Source organism: Erinaceus europaeus, chromosome 16 (genome assembly GCF_950295315.1).
Source record: "Erinaceus europaeus chromosome 16, mEriEur2.1, whole genome shotgun sequence".
Lineage (NCBI taxonomy): Eukaryota > Metazoa > Chordata > Mammalia > Eulipotyphla > Erinaceidae > Erinaceus > Erinaceus europaeus.
The window spans coordinates 75058971-75076377 of record NC_080177.1 but is presented as its reverse complement, the minus strand read 5'-3'; the positions used below and the strand labels follow the sequence as shown (position 1 = coordinate 75076377).

Genomic DNA, 17407 nt, shown 5'->3' with positions numbered 1-17407 from the left:
GAAGCCATTTGGATGGTTTACCTGAAAAGACTACAAAAACAAAACAAAACAAACAAACACACACACAAAAAAAACCCAACAAAGTCAAAAACCCCAACCTGAAAACTCAATAAAATACAACCAAGATTTCATTGGAGACTCAATAAGCCACAGTCACCAGTTATGGATGCTACTATGAATCCATCCCGACTTCCCTGGGCAGATGACCTCACCAACTTGTCTGGGAACCTCCCCTCCCCAGAGCCCTACCTTACTAGGGAGAGATAGAGAGAGGCTGGGGGGTGTGGATCCACCTGCCAACGTCCATGTCCAGTGGAAAAGCAATTACAGAAGCCAGACCTTCAACCTTCTGCACACCGTACAGAATTTTGGTCCATACTCCTAGTGGGGGAGAAATGTTAGGGGAAGATAATCAGAGGCCTCTAAATCCCAGTTCCATTAGGATCCTGAGAAAGGGGAAGAAAGGAAGGAAGGCAGGACCACAGAAAAAATGGGATATATAGGGGGCTGGGTGGTGATGTACACATTGTACTAAATGCAAGAACCCAAGCAAACAAGGATGTGGGTTTGAGCCCTTGGCTCCCCATTTGCAGGGGGGAGGCCTCACAAACATGAAGCAGGTCTTCAGGTGTCTATTTTTTCTCTCTCCGAATCTCTCTCCTCCTCCTCTCTCAATTTCTCTGTCTTACCTGATCCTGATTAAAAAAAAAAAAAAAGGCCATCAGAAGCAGTCATTCATAGTGCCAGCACCAAGCTCCATTGATAACCCTGGAGGCAAAAGAAGAAGAAAGGAAGAGAGAGAGAGAAAGGAAGAAAGAAAGGAGAGAGGAAAGAAAGCAAGGGAGGAAGGAAGGAAGGAAGGAAGGAAGGAAGGAAGGAAGGAAGGAAGGAAGAAGGGATATACAGATTATATAGAATAATAGTCAACCCCTATCTGTGACCTTGGAAGAACTACTGCAGTTTCCAGTGGAGGGAATGGGGACACATGCAGAATCCTGGTATTGGAAATGGTGTGGCATTATACCCCTGCTATTTTATGATTTTGTAAATCATTATTAAATCAATAATATTTCATCCTACCACCCAGTTCCATTTCCAATTGGAAGATGAAATTACCATGGCCAAACTGAAGGTAGAGGGCTAGGTATTAAGTGGCAAAGGAAGGAGGGCACTATAAAATTGATTGTCAAGCATTTTCACATGCACAGAACCCTTGCTTTCTCATGATAGCAACATAGAGAAAATGGGTCAGACCTTAACTTCAAGGACTGTGGACCAGTGCTTTGATTTATCTCATGAAAAACGAAAATAAAAAAATGTCTGTCAGGCGGCAGCGCAGCGGGTTAAGCCCACGTGGCATGAAGCACAATGACCAGTGTCAGGATCCCGGTTCAAGCCCCCAGTTCAGGCCCCTGGCTCCCTACTTGCAGGGGAGTCGCTTCACAAGCGGTAAAGCAGGTCTGCAGGTGTCTATCTTTCTCTCCCCCCTCTCTGTCGCCCCCTCCTTTCTCCATGTTTCTCTGTCCTATCCAACAACAACATCATCAACAATAATTACAACAACAATGAAACAACAAGGGCAATAAATGGGAAATAAATTTTTAAAAATATAGGCCAGGGAGAAGGCTGATTTAATACTTTCTTAATACTTTCTTACATGACAGTAAGTACTCTGGAAGAAAAGATAGAGAAAAGGCTCCTATAAGTATGGGCTAAGCGTAACAATCAATATCAAGGAGGCCTCGCTGAGAAGGGAGAACATGAACAAATTTGAGAGATAAGAAAGTGGCTCTTAGGAATAGTTCCCTCGAATTAGTAACAGGAAATACAAAGGACTTGATATGTATGCATGTCTGGTGTGTTTGAGGTATATCCAAAAGGAAGTAAGACTAATAAAAAGAAAGAAATCTCAAGCCAGCCCAAAAGGTCTGGTAGGCTTGTTTTTTTGAGTAAAATGGCAAAAAGTTCTGGAAAGTTCTTAGCAGGAGAGGGATGTGGTCTAACTTTAATCCTAATTTTATTAGGAACATTCTAGAAGCTATATTGAGAATATGGGAAGACAAAAATAGAAACAAAGACCATTAGGAAGTGTTACAACAGTCCAAGCAAGAGATGATGGCGGTCTGAAAGATAGTTAATAACAGCAAAAGTGGAAGGAAACGGCTGAGTTCATGACATGCGCTAACAGCAAAGTCAAGAGAAATTGCTCACAGTCAGATAGATATGGACTGTGAGAGAATGAGGGGAATAAAGACTAACTCCAAAGATTTTGACTTAAGACTTTGGTTATTCATTCACTGGAGAGAGACAGAGAAACTTAGGTGGAAGGAGGAAGCTTCCCCCCTCAGGTGGGGATCAGGGGCTTGAACCCTGGTCCTTAAGCATGATAACATGTGCACTCAGCCAAGGGTGTTACCACCCACCCAGCTTAAGTTTTTTTGAGAAACTGTGTACATAGCAACCTGTAGTTACTGCATTTGATAGAAGTAACATTTTTGTTGTTTAATAATTTCTTATGATAAAGTCTTATATTCAGATGTGTTCTAAGTCATTTTCCTATTAATTAACCTTTCTTTGATATGCCCAGATGATCATCACCCTTCTACTACCAGTAGAATATCTACTTTCCTAGTAGATAACTCTGGAAGTACATTTTGAACTTAAAAATAATGAATTTCCTGTTTATGAGCTCTATAGCACTGGGAAGGTTGACTAACTTCTCTGAGTATTGGCTCCAATATTTGTAAGATAGTGAGAGCAGAGATACTGCTACCATCAGTAGGAGGTATGAATAAACTGTGCACATGGTACCCGTGCTCCATATGGTGTGCTAACAGAACATGGTATAGGTGTTAGACGGCTACTTTGGGGGCTGGGTGGTAGCACACCTGGTAGAGTGCACAACACGCAAGGACCCAGGTTCAAGTCCCTGGTTCCCTACCTGCAGGGAGAAAGCTTCACAAGTGGTGAAGCAGGACTGCAGGTGTCTCTTTGCCTCTTTCCCTATCACCTCCTCCCTTCTCAATTTCTATCCCATAATAAATAAAAATACTTAAAAATAAATAAGTAGATAACACAGAAATTTTTCTAGAGCCTTAGTTGCACACAGTGAATTATTATAGAGACACTAAAACAGAATAACTCATGATTTCTTTTGTTTTTGTTAAGTTTAATTATTGTTTTGTATTCTTTTGTTTTGTTTTTACCAGAACACTGCTCAGCTCTGGCTTTAGCATATGGTGGTGCAGGAGATTGAATCTGGTGCTTTGGAGCCTCAGGCGTAAGGGTCTCTCTCCCTTTTTCTCTCTTTTAACAGTTTCCACTTTTAAGTATTTATTGTGTCAGGTGCCATAAAAAATGGCTAGCTAAGAGCTAAAGAGATAACATCATCTGTAGGGCAACAGACGTTTACTCCCAATGCCTAGCAACCAGCAATAAGCCAGGGCTAAGCAGTGTCCTGGTAACTAACATGTATTAGTGGCACGTTATGATTGGGCCCTCCTCAATCGCTATGGAACAGGCCATGGGCGGTGCGCCGCTATGTTCCATCGCTGGGGAGCCAGAGACGACCCGAACTGCCCCTGCGGCTCCAGACAGACTATGACCCACATAGTCAACGACTGCCACCTCTCCAGATTCAAAGGAGGTCTCGAAACTTTACATCAGGCTCAACCTGACGCTGTTGACTGGCTACGGAAGAAGGGCATACGCTAGAAGAAGAAGAAGTGGGACTGAACTACACCAAAGGTATTACATGAATATACAGACAATATCCATGGAGAGGAGCACTATTTATAAGGGTGGTTGGTCAGTGATGATGCTTTACCCAGGATCTTCAGTGCTAAAACCAGAAAACCAGGCACAAGTTAGTCCAGTCCAATCTCGTCAAGCACACCTGGATTTAAATTCTGATTTGTCCACTTGGAAAAAGTGACTCAACTTCTTTAAACATTTGCTTCCCACTCACAAAATGTGGGTGACAGAAGTATTTCCTGGGGCCGGGTGGTGGCACACTTGGTTGAATGCACAATGCACAAGGATCTGGGTTCAAGCCCCTAGTCCCCACCTGCAGGGGGGATGCTTTGCTAGTGGTGAAACAGTGCTGCAGGTGTCTGCAGAAAGACTCTTTGCATAGCTATTAAACTGTCTCTCCTACTCTCATGCCTTGAATTCAGACGATTATAAAGTGTTGACTCCAACAAATACTTCAACAAAGATTAAATAATTTTTTGATTTAAAGAACGGATTGACTGTGTAACGGATTCAGCATTGTGCTAAATTCCCAGAGAACTTCAACATTAAGAAGCTGTGATCCCTTACGCTCAACAAATTTTTTGATTTAGAGAAGATGACACTGAGTAGTCAACTACTATCTAGAGACAAAGTTTATAATAAAGTTACTACAGAAGTAAACATTAGAGGAAGTGTAAAAAACATGACGCATGTAGGAAATTCTTAGGGAATTACATGATTTATCAAGACAAGAGAGGGAGAGAAGTGATTCCAAAATTTTTTTAAAAAGTAAAAAGCTCTCCAACAACGACAACAACAATAATAACTACAACAATAAAAAAAAAAAAAAACAGCAAGGGCAACAAAAGGGAATAAATAAAATAAATATTAAAAAAATTTTTTAAAAAAAGTAGAAAGCTCTTGAAAAGTGTAGTATGGACTCCTAAATTCCATACTTCGAGGTTTGAAATCTATTCCTCTACATGATATAAAGTAACTGAACTGTGTGTGTTATCTAGCCAAGAGCTCACTCTTAGAACTGACAGTCGCTTGTTCTTTGTGCACTGGAGGAATCATTCTCCTTGGTGTTGTTCCCAGTGTATTCAAGTTTGTATTCCATTCCTGCTTTTGAGAAGTCAGTGAGTCTATTTGCCATTCCTTTGTAAAGAATATCTTTTCTTTCTTTCTTTTTTTTCCACTTTTTTGGAATTACCTTTATTTACTTGATAGAGACAGAACTCAATAGGGGAGGGGGAAGACAGAGACGGAGAGAGACAGAGAGACACCTGCAGCCCTGCTTCACCACTCTCAAAGCTTTCCTCCCGCAGGTGGGGACCAGGGACTTGAAAACACTGTAATGTGTGCACTCAACTGGGTGCAGGACCACCCGACCTCCATAAATACAACTTTTTTTCTTTTTTTTTTAAATACAACTTTTCTAATGCACTTCTTAAGAACTTTCACATTCCTTAATTTCATTTAATTCATCATACTTACAATTAGTATTCCTACATATGGGCTTTGTATTATTTGATCATTTGGGAATATTCTCAGACATTACTTCTTTACATTTTGATTATTTCCTTTTGTCCATATTATCTTCTCGGGAACACACAATAGATTTATGTCACATGCTTTAATTCTTAGCTATCATTATTATTATTATTATTATACCTCCAGGGTTATTGCTGGGGCTCGGTGCCAGCATTGAATCCACTGCAGGCTATTTTTCCATTTTGTTGCCCTGGTTGTTGCTGTTACTGTTAACATCTGTTGTTGTTGGATAGGACAGAGAGAAATCGAGAGAGATGGGGAAGACAGAGAAGAGGAGAGAAAGATAGACACCTGCAGACCTGATTCACCGCTTATGAGGCGACCCCCCCCCCCGCAGGTGGGGAGCTGGGGGCTCGAACCAGGATCCTTACACTGGTCCTTGTGCTTTGTGCCATGTGTGCTTAACCCTCTGCGCGACCGCCCAGTCCCCGTATTAATACTGTTAATTTGCTAGCTTTCTAAAAAATTTTTAAAAAATATTTATTTATTCCCTTTGTTGCCCTTGTTGTTTTATTGTAGTTATTATTGTTGTCGTCATTGTTGGATAGGATAGAGAGAAATGGAGAGAGGAGGGGAAGACAGAGGGGGAGAGAAAGAGAGATACCTGCAGACCTGCTTCACTGCCTGTGAAGCGACTCCCCTGCAGGTGGGGAGCTGGGGGCTTAAACCGGGATCCTTATGCTGGTCCTTGCCTCTTTGTGCCACTTGAGCTTAACCCGCTGTGCTACCAACCAACTCCCTCTAAAATTTTTTATAGAGGGTTAATTTAATGGTTTACAGTACAATTGTTGAGACAGGATTAAAATTTCTTGTCTTTTCATACTCCCTGAGGGGTAAAGAATAGGGAAGCTTCCAGTGGAGGCAGTGGGGCACGGAGATCTGGTGGTGGGAAATGCCTGGAATTGTACCTTGTATAGTCATTATTAAAACACTATTTAGGGAGTCGGGCTGTAGCGCAGCGGGTTAAGCGCAGGTGGCGCAAAGCACAAGGACCGGCATAAGGATCCCGGTTCGAACCCCGGCTCCCCACCTGCAGGGGAGTCGCTTCACAGGCGGTGAAGCTGGTCAGCAGGTGTCTTTCTCTCCCCCTCTCTGTCTTCCCCTCCTCTCTCCATTTCTCTCTGTCCTATCCAACAACGACAACAACAATAAAACAACAAGGGCAACAAAAGGGAATAAATAAATAAAATAAATATTAAAAAAAACACTATTTAATTTTTTTCTCATCTTTCCCTGACAATTTCTTCATTTTTTTATTTGTTACTTATTCATCTTACTGGCTTTCATTTGAAAAACTACATTAGATCTTTCAGTCATAATAATTTCTTTCTTTCAACTAGAGTACTGTTCAGCTCTGGTTTATGGTGATGCAGGGGATTGAACCTGGCACTTTGGAGCCTCAGGCATAAGCATCTCTTTCATAAGTATTATGCTATCTACCCCTGCCCCCCAAATAACTTCTTAACTGTATGTAACAGACTGCTCAAATTACTATTTAATTTTAGTTTGTTTTAAATTTCTGAAAGTTTAATTTCACTTCTTTAAAACCAACCTGATCACTTTCTTTGCTACTATTTTCAGCTATCTCATATATTTATTTATTTACTTCGAGGGGTTAAATTAGCTTTCAAGACTGCACATGTTTGGGGGGGTATAGTCTCATATGATCCGACAATCCCACTCCTAGGTAATGACCCAGAGAAGCACTAGACTGAAAAGATACATGTATAATTACACTTTTGATAATAGCCAAGACATGGAAACAACTCAAGTCCCAATGGGATATAAGAGGATAAAGATACGTTATGTGTATACACAACGGAATACGACTCAGCAATAAGAGAAGACGCCTTTTTGTTACAACATGGATGGAGATGGAGGTAGTCATGCTGAGTGAAATAAGCCAGGAAGACACCAACACCGTGACCTTATTCACATGCGTAATATGAAGAAACAAGGCAAAGGAACAGTCAAGGCAAGAAACACTGAGATTCTGAGGCAGAGTGAAGTCACTACAGCAGTTTACGTATGTGGTGGGGGGAATGTAATAGGATGAGAGAGGTTAAGTGCAGGCATCCCTTTAAAAAGACACAAAGGGGGCCAGGCAGTAGCGCAGTGGGTTAAGCGCACATGGCGCAAAGCACAAGGACCAGCCTTAGGATCCCGGTTCGAGTCCTTGACTCCCCACATGCAGGGGGGTCGATTCATAGGTGGTGAAGCAGGTCTGCAGGTGTCTATCTTTCTCTCCCCCTCTCTGTCTTCCCCTCCTCTCTCCATTTCTCTGTCCTATCCAACAGCAACGGCAACAATAATAATAACCACAACAACCTTAAACAAGGGCAACAAAAGGGGAAAAAAAAAAAGCCTCCAGAAGCAGTGGATTTGTAGACAACGAGTCCCAGCGATAATCCTGGAGGCAAAAATAAATAAATAAAATAAAATAAAACAAAAACCAAAGACAATCCTTAAAAAATATAAAATATATCCTTAATATAATAACTATTTATTTATTTATTTATTTATTTTTTGCCTCTAGGGTTATTGCTGGGGCTCGGTGCCAACACTACAAATCCACTGCTCCTGGAGGCTATTTTTCCCATTTTGTTGCCTTTATTGTGGTTGTTATTGATGTCATAGCTGCTGCTATTGCTGATGCTGTTGCTGTTGGATAGGACAGAGAGAAATGGAGAGAAGAGGGGAAGACAGAAAAGAGTAGAGAAAGATAAGACACCTGCAGATCTGCTTCATCGCTTGTGAAGTGATCCCCTGCAGATGGGGAGCCTGGGGTTCAGAACCAGGATCCTTAGGCCGGTCCTTGCGCTTTGTGCCATATGCGCATGCATGTGCGATTAACCGTCTGCACTGCCGCCCAGCCCCCTTAAATTCTATTACTGAAAATTATAATGTCTGCACTATACATTCAAGAATATGACTGTGTGTAGAGTAGAAAGCATAATGGTTATGCAAAGAGACATCTTGCCTGAGGCTCCAAAATCCCAGGTTCAATCCCCTGCACCACCAATGAGCCAGAGCTTGAGTAGTGCTCTGGAAAAAAAAAAAAAAAATATATATATATATATATATATATATATATATATATATATATATATGTGTGTGTGTGTGTGTGTTTTGGTAGAGCAGTCTTTTCAACTTAATTTATAAAAAGTAGTAGTAATAGAAGTAGCAACAAGTAGTAGTAGGTGGTGGTGCTGGTGGTAGTTGTAATAACACTATGATGCTAATATAGCACTACAGTAGTAAGAGTAGTCATCTTCACAGCAGGATCAGCAGAAGTAGCAGCAGCAAATCTGCTTTGGTGTGGTGTTTGTGGGGTCCTCCAGAGTAGGACCACGTCAAATTAAATCTTCAGCTTATAGAACTACACAGAAAACCAGATTTAAGGTAACCATTGTGGTTAAATTAAACCTGCCTGAAAGTTGGCTAGAGATGATGAATTTTCTTTCCTTCCTAGTCAGGAAAGTCAAGTTATCTCACTCTCATTTTGTACAAAGGGATTAACTCTTCTTCAATGAACCAGTAATGGAGTGGGCACCGAAGAGACCAGCTTTCTTGGTGTAGACAGGTTTTGTTGGTCACTACACAGCTATACCTGTTTTTTACTTATTTAATTTTAATTTATTTATTTTCCCTTTTGTTGCCCTTGTATTTTTATGTTGTTGTAGTTATTATTGTTGTTGTTACTGATGTCATCGTTGTTAGATAGGACAGAGAGAAATGGAGAGAAGAGGGGAAGATAGAGAGGGGGAGAGAAAGACACCTGCAGACTGCTTCAAGTACTGTGAAGCAACTCCCCTGCAGGCGGGGAGTTGGGGACTCGAGCTATACCTGTTTTGATAGGACTCATGAAACTGTCTACCAAACCACTACCAGATGGATTCGCCCATATGTGGAATATAGGGAATTGAAACATAAACTTACAAAAAAAAAAAAAAAAGTGAGAGAGTGAATAAACTGTCTTTAAGACTTTGTGAGAAATATGATAGTTATGGACAGGGAGTGTTGGGTGGGGGACAGAACTTTGGTAGACGTTATATAACCCTGTAATCTTATAAGACTATAAAACATTATAAATCGGGAGTCGGGCGGTGGCACAGCGGGCTAAGCGCAGGTGGCGCAAAGCACAAGGACCGGCATAAGGATCCCGGTTTGAACCCCGGCTCCCCACCTGCAGGTGTCGCTTCACAGGCAGTGAAGCAGGTCTGCAGGTGTCTATCTTTCTCTCCTCCTCTCTGTCTTCCCCTCCTCTCTCCATTTCTCTCTGTCTTATCCAACAACGACAACAACAATAATAACTACAACAATAAAACAACAAGGGCAACAAAAGGGAATAAATAAATAAAATAAATATTTAAAAAAAAAATAAAAAAAAAAACATTATAAATCACTAATTGTTGTTTAAGTTTCGGGGGTGCCAGCAGGCTGGGCTAGCTTTGTGGCAGTAGACAGAGACACACGGCTGGGTTGAGAAGCTGCAGTTTAATCTTTATTCACGAACGGGCAAATCACCACACCATGTGCTTCCCCATCATTCTCCCTCAGTGGCTGCTGCTGGGACCCTGGACGTCCTTAGCATAGGGGGCGGGGAGAAAGCGGGGCACGAAACTAGCAAGGCCCAAACCAATTCTCTCAGAGGTGGGGGGGGCGGGGGGGGGGAGGGGAGCAAAGCAAGATGAAACATACCAACAATTCCCCCTTGGGCTATTGCTAGTTCCCATTCTCAGAGCACCTGTTCTACCATGTTGTGCCCTCAGGGCATTGTCTACTTCCCTGCCATAGTTGAAGTGCTTTGGTTACTCCTCCCCCCTCCCATTCTCACGAGAGTCATTATCCTATCCTGGAGTGCTATGGTTACTCCTCCCCCTTCCCATTCTCACGAAAGCTGCTCCTATAAAAGCCCTTCTTCCGCACCTCACTCTCTTGCCAGCGCTTCACTTTGGTGTTCAGACGCAGGAAAGGTTACTGCGTGAGGCGGCCATTTTCGCTACCTCCACGTGGCCCAACCTGTTTCTCTAGCACCCAACTTTGAGGTGCCAGCGCGAATAAAGATTTGTGTTCCCTCTTCGCTCCGGACCTCCTCTCTCTTCTCCGCGGCCCGCACAACAAAAACTAATAATGTGTTTTTGGTTTTTTTTGCCTCCAGGGTTATCGCTGGGGCTTGGTGTCAGCACTACATATCCACTGCTCCTGTCACCATTTTTTTCCATTTTTTCTTTTTATTGGATAGGACAGAGAAGAAAGCTCACTTCTGAAATTATAATATAGCATTGAAATTAGGCAAAGAAAACAGGAAAGAGTAAGAAAGAAATTCTAAAGTACCTAAGCAAGAATATTAGAACCAATATACATTTTCGATTAAGTAGCAGGTTACAAAATCAATTCACAAAAACTGGTTGGGTTTGGGGCTGGGTAGTGGTGCAGCTGGTCACATATTATAATTCTCAAGGACCCCAGTTCAAGTCCCCAGTCCTCACCCACAGGAGGAATGCTTTGTGAGTGGTGAAGCAATGCTGCAGGTGTCTCTCTCTCTCTCCCCCTCATCCCCTTCTCTCTCAATTTCTGGTTGTCTCTATCCAATAAATAAACAAATAAATATAATACAAAAAAGTTTTAAAAAATTGGTTGGGCTTTACACACCAATAGTGAACTACCACAAGATATCAATACAGAAGACAATTCCATCTATAATCACAGAGCTCTGTATTATGTTGGTGTTTATGAGTTGGGAGGCCAAAAAAATAAAAATGACAATAGCATTTTTTTCTACAGAAACAGAGAACTACTACATTTGTGCGGAAGCACAACAGAGGTATCATACCCCCCGATTTCAAACTAAATGACAAAGCCGTAGTAATCAAAATAGCATAAAAACAGAGACACAGGCCAACGGAACAATACAGCTGCCAAATAAACCCTAACACACGAGGTTAATTAACTTATGATAAAAGTCCTTCAATACGACAGGGGCTGGGCTTGAACCTGGACTGCACACACAGCAAAGCAGTATAATACCCACGTGAGCTACTGCACGTCTTCTTTCTCTTTTTTGCATAATGTAACATTTGAGGATAGGCACGGCTCAGTGGGCAGAGCCATGTGCACAACTTCTGTGTGTGAGGTCTTGGGTTTAATGGTTGGCATATCTCTTTCATGAAATGCATACACACATATATTTAAATCACATTAGAAATGCTCTTTCATTCCTCATACGCTCCTCAGTAACTGTCAGTCCTACAGATTACTTATTTTACAAGTCATTAAAAAGATCTGTGTACACATATGTTCATAGCAGCAAAATTTGTAAGAACCAGAACCTGGAAGCAACCCAGTTGTCCAACAACAGATGAGTGGCTGAGCAAGTTGTGGTCTTTGTACACAATGGAACACTACTCAGCTATTGAAAACGGTGACTTGACCATTTTCAACCCATCTTGGATGGAGCTTGAAGAAATTTTGTTAGTAAGTCAGAAACAGAAGGATGAATATGGGATGATCTCACTCTCAGGCAAAAGTTGAAAAACAAGATCAGAAGAGCAAACACAAGTAGAACCTGAACTGGAATTGGAATTTGGTCCGTATTGCACCAAAGTAAAAGACTCTGGGGTGGGTTGGGAGTGGGGGGGAGAATACAGGTCCAAGAAGGATGACAAAGGACCCAGTGGGGGTTGTATTGTTATATGGAAAACTGGCAAATGTTATGCATGTACAAACTATTGTATTTACTGTTGAATGTAAAACATTAATTCCCCAATAAGGAAATTAAAAAAAAACCAGAGTAAGGAGCCGGGCGGTGACGCAGTGGGTTAAGTGCTCATGGCTCAAAGTGCACAGACTGGCATCAGGATCCCGGCTGGAGCCCCCGGTTCCCCACCTGCAGGGGAGTCGCTTCACAGGAGGTGAAGCAGTTCTGTCTTCCCCTCATCACTCCATTTCTCTCTGTCCTAGCCAACAACAATGATACAATAACAACAACAATAACAACGATAAACAACAAAGGCAACAAAAGGGAAAAAATAAATTAAATATATTTTTTAATAAACAGTGTAATAAATATCACTGTGAAGAAAAGGTCCCCCCCTCCCCACTTAAATGCGTCTACTTTCTTTTTCTTTTGTCTCCAGGGTTATTACTGGGGCTTGGTGCCTGCACTATGAATCCAGTGCTCCTGGAGGCTATTTTTTTTCCTTTTTGTTGCTCTTGTTCATTGTTGTGATTGTTATTGTTGTCGGTGCTTTCATTGTTGCATAGGACAGAGAGAAATCAAGAGAGGAGAAGAGACAGGTGAAGAGAAAGACACCTGCAGATCTGCGTCACTGCTTATGATGCTTATGAAGTGACCACCCTGCAGGTGGGGAGCGGGGGGCTCGAACCAGGATCCTTATGCCGGTCCTTATGCTTTGCACCATGTGCGCTTAACCCCGCTTCATTACCACCCGACCCTCTGCTCTACTTTCTACTGACTACAAAAAGTGGTAGAAGGGTGCTTGGCTGGTACAAAGGTAGAAGCAGTTACCTTCCAAAAGGGAAGACTACATCACAAAATCCTCAAACAGAATGAGCACAGATACTGAAAGTTACTCCTACATCATCACTCAAAACTCAGGAAATATGTTGTTTTCATGTACACAGACATGAAATAATGCCATAACAGAAGGGTGCTGTATCTGTGTTTAAAGAAGGGGTTGTTGGCAAACACCACAGCTCACTTCTGCTGAAATGTACACAACTGATATATGCAGCACAGAAAGCTGGCACCAAGGGCTTACAACCTTAATTTGCCTGCAAGAAGGAACAGAGATTTACCTTCAGAGCACGTTCTTGATTGTTTTCAGCAGTCAGATGGCTCATGTTGTTTGCTGAAGTCTGGTTCTGCTCTTTCAGATGATGAAGCTCCTGCTCTAGGCGTTTGCACTGCCACAGGGGAAGAATCCCATTAAGCAAAGGAGTTACAGCATTTTTTTCCCCACCAAGTCACAGAAATTAATGTAAATAATATCACTGTATTCTTTAAAAGACAAAGTATCTTTTGCAGTAGGAACAATAAGTTACAAGCAGTGTTAACCACAGGGGGGAAAATGGTCTACAGGGTTCCCTGATTCAATCGCAAATTTAGTATCTTTTAATAACCTACTTATTACCATATAGATAAGAAAAATACATAAAATTAAGATTGAGTAACATTTAAAATTATTTTCTTCATTAACCAAATGGCTTTCAATGTGTCTACTGAGTGACTATAAACAGATATTGGGTTATAAATGAATGACTATATGAGATATTGTGATGTCTTTTTATTAATTAAAAATATAATCTATATGTATAAGGTTGTTCATATTTTTATAATATCAAAAGGCCAACAGCATAGGGAAAAATTAAGAGGCACAGAACGATACAAGATTTGGAAAGAATTAAAAAGCGTGCATTTGGTATTTCTCCTTTTTGATTAATGCTCATTCTCTGGCAAAACCAATGATAACAAACATGAAATGATATTCTGATTTGAGAATGGAGGGAATATAATAAATAAAAAACTAGAAAGGTACAAATGGGTTAAAAGCATCAATAGTCAAAACACAGTGAAAATAACAAGTCATTTGAATATAAGATCTTAACACGAATATATCACACATTTAACACAATAATTTACAAACTGTAAACTAATATACTGCAAGCCAGGACCACATATAGATGAACCTGAGGAAAGGCTCAAGAAATAAAGTCCTAAATCCTTTTTTTTTTTTCCAGAAAAAAAAGTTTGCTCTGAAACGGAGGTTTCTGAACAAACAAACAACATGATTTGTATTACATTAATGTACATATTACTGTTGACAAGGACCTGGACTGGAGGCCCCGCTCCCCACTTGCTGGGGTGAGAGGGTAGCTGTGAAGCAGGTCTGCAGGTGTCTTTCTCTTTCCCTCTCTATTTCCCCTCCTCTCTCATTTTCTCTTTGTCCTTTCAAGTATAATAAAAAGGAGAAAGAAAGAAAGAAAGGGAGAGAGAGAGAGAAAGAAAAGACAAGAAAAGAAGGGAGAATGAGAGAGAGAGAGAAAGTAAGAAAGAAAGAAAGAAAGAAAGAAAGAAAGAAAGAAAGAAGGAAGGAAGGAAGGAAGGAAAGAAAGAAAGAAAGAAAGAAAGAAAGAAAGAAAGAAAGAAAGAAAGAAAGAAAGAGGAAAGCCTGCCAGGAGCAGTGGATTCATAAGAGCCATAGAAATAACCCTGGTAGGAAAAATTAAAAAAAAAAAAAAAAAAAAGATGGCAGGCCTATAGTTTCACACTCCACTCACCACCAAAGTTCTATGCCCCCTTAATGATAACCACCATGGTCCAAGATGTTTTCATTTGCATTTCCCTATCTGCCTCTCTCTCCCAGAGCTTACTTGTTAAAAATAAACCCTGGGTCCATAATCCCAGAGGGATAAAGAATAGGAAAGCTATCAGGGGAGGGGATGGGATACAGAGATCTGGTGGTGGGAATTGTGTGGAGTTGTACCCCTCCTATCCTATGGTTTTGTCAGTTTTTCCTTTTTATAAATAAAATAAAAAATATGGACTATATACCCCAGGGGATATTACTCTTTATAAAAAAAAAAAAAGAAGTGATATCGTGTCCTTTGGGACCAAGAGGACAGAACTGGAGGTGATTATGCTTCGTAAAATAAGTAAAGAAGTAAAAGACAAATATAACAAGTCTTCGCTCATATGTGGAAACTAGAGAACTGGAATACATGATCCTGAAAAAACAAACAGGAACAGTTTCTAAGATTCTGTAAGAACTACGATTACCTATGAAGAGGTGTGATGACCTATGAAGAGGGCACAGAATTTTGGTGGTGGGTATGGTTGGAGGAATATTTTGTAACCCTACAAACTTGTAACCTACTATTAACAATGAATAAATGAATTTTGATTGACAGAGTTCAATGACATTTAAACCTTAATGACCACAAGCAAAAATTTGAAGTGTCATTTTAGATTGGAAAACTGCCAAATATTTAGTATAGTGGGAAGTAACTTTTATTCTTAAAACAAATTAAAAAAAAAAACCTTTTGACTTCAAAACAAATGGATGTGATTGGACTGTAATGAATATTAAATTTATTTTAAATTTATATTACATTATCTTTAAAAAATAAACCAAGTCCTTTTCCTTATAGTGTACCAGTTTTTCCACTGCATTTCTGTAGTGTCACTCACTCGTGGCCAGGGAGACGGCACAGCGAAAAAGCATTGTACTCTTAGACAGCAGGCTTGTAGTGTCTTTTCATACTATCCTCCCTTCTCCTATGTGACAGTCTGATCTAGAGCCCTGATCAGGTCTAGATTTAGATTTATTTTTAATAGCATAACTATTCATTTTATTTATTTATTTTGGACAGAGACAGAGAAACTGAAAGAGAACAGGGAAATAGGGAGAGAGGAAGAGAGAGTGGCTCTTCTTTGGCACTTGTGAAGCTTCCCTGCTGCAGGTGGGGTCTGGGGGCTTGAACCTGAGCCACTGCATATGTTACTGGATGTCACACCACCCTGCCCCTGAACATGACTACTTTATATGTTGTGTGTTCTTTCATCTGGAAACACGAGTCAGGTGGTCTCTTCCGTCTTAAGATCTGTCACTATATTATTTCAAGTTCTAATTAACATTTTAATCTTCCCCTTTTATTTATTAGCTAAGATATTTCTAAAGCCATTTCCTTTTTTTTTTTTTGGCTTAAACATTATTTACTTATTTATTTATTTTAAAGATTTTATTTATTCATTACTGAGAAAGATAGGGGGAGAGAGAGAGAAAGAACCAGACATCACTCTGGTACATGTGCTGCCAGGGGCGTTCTGAATCCAGGACCTCACGCATGCTTGACAATTCAGTGCTCTATCCATTACACTACCTCCCAGACCACAACACTATTAATTTTTTTACGGTATTTTTTATTAATGATTTAATAATGATTGACAAGACTGTGGTATAAGAGGGGTACAATTCCATACAATTCCCACCACCAGAGATCCACACCTCTTCCCCTCCATGGGAGATTCAAGCAGAGCACACATAACTCCATTTGCATGGGCCCCCAGCCCCATGTCTACACCCACAGAGAGGATGCTTGCAAGAGCAGTGGAGCAGCATGGCAGGTGTCTCCCTTCCTCCCTTCCATTCACTCCACTCCTCTCTCCCTTTAACTTGGCGGGAGGGAGGAAGAGAGAGCTCAAGGAATGGTGGGGTTATCATGCAGGAATTGAGTGCCAGCAATAACTGCGATGATAAGAAAGGAAGGAAAAGAGGGAGGCAAGGAACTTGGAACTCAAAGTTGAGGTGCTGGAGGGCTCACTGTTATTGAGCTCCATGTTGTTTCGAACTTTTGGCAGTGGCCAGAAGTAGGAAATAAATAACAATCCCCTTTAAAAAATAATAATAAAGCTAGCCCTCCCTGTGTTTGAACTATTAACTTTGAATTCAAATCATGAACTAAGGCTTCTTTTTTGTTTTTAACTTGTTTCATTTGCATCATTTGGCTCCTACAGTGAGACTTTCAGTTCTCAAGCACACCCTGACAATGCTACTTTAAGTTCTCTATGAAGTTTAAGATAGTTTCTTCTTTTATTTGGATAGGGACAGAGAGAAATTGAGAAAGAAAGAGCATCACTTGAATGGTTCACTGCTCATGAAGCCTTCACCCTGTAGGTAGGGACCAGGGGCTTGAACTTAGGTCCTTGCACGTTGTAACTTGTACTCAACCAGGTGCACCACCACCTGTCCCCCCAATTTTTCAAGATAAAAAGCAAATCCCAGATTACTGTTCATGTGTTAGAACTTTTACAATAATTAATATTAGATAAAATATGAACAAGGATGATACGTCATTTTTAATTGTATCCAGTCATGTGAAATACTACTTGATTTAGGGACATAGATATTTAGCATTTGTCCTGTTTCTTTTCATCTATCTATCTATCTATCTATCTACTATTGCCGACAGTGTTATCACTGGGGCTCTGTGCCTGCACGCTTAGTACTGCTCTTAGAACTAACTCATCTTTCATTTTCTGTATATTCTTGTTTGATAAGACAGAAATTGTGAGGGAAGGGGAAGAGAGAGCGAGAGA

At 40.7% G+C, this 17407-nt stretch overlaps 1 protein-coding gene across 4 annotated transcripts in view; it reads right to left on the bottom strand.

Annotated features, from left to right (window-relative positions):
* The window catches only part of MIPOL1 (mirror-image polydactyly 1), a 265158-nt gene that overhangs the window by 130967 nt on the left and 116784 nt on the right, over nt 1-17407 (bottom strand). For 3 of the 4 annotated variants that reach the window (XM_060175449.1, XM_060175450.1, XM_016187534.2), the window contains one exon: nt 13108-13215. The exons of the other annotated variant lie outside the window; for it this stretch is intronic. In XM_060175449.1, the coding sequence (XP_060031432.1) occupies nt 13108-13215 (108 nt within the window). The remainder of the gene's footprint in view (nt 1-13107; nt 13216-17407) is intronic. 4 annotated transcript variants of the gene reach the window in all.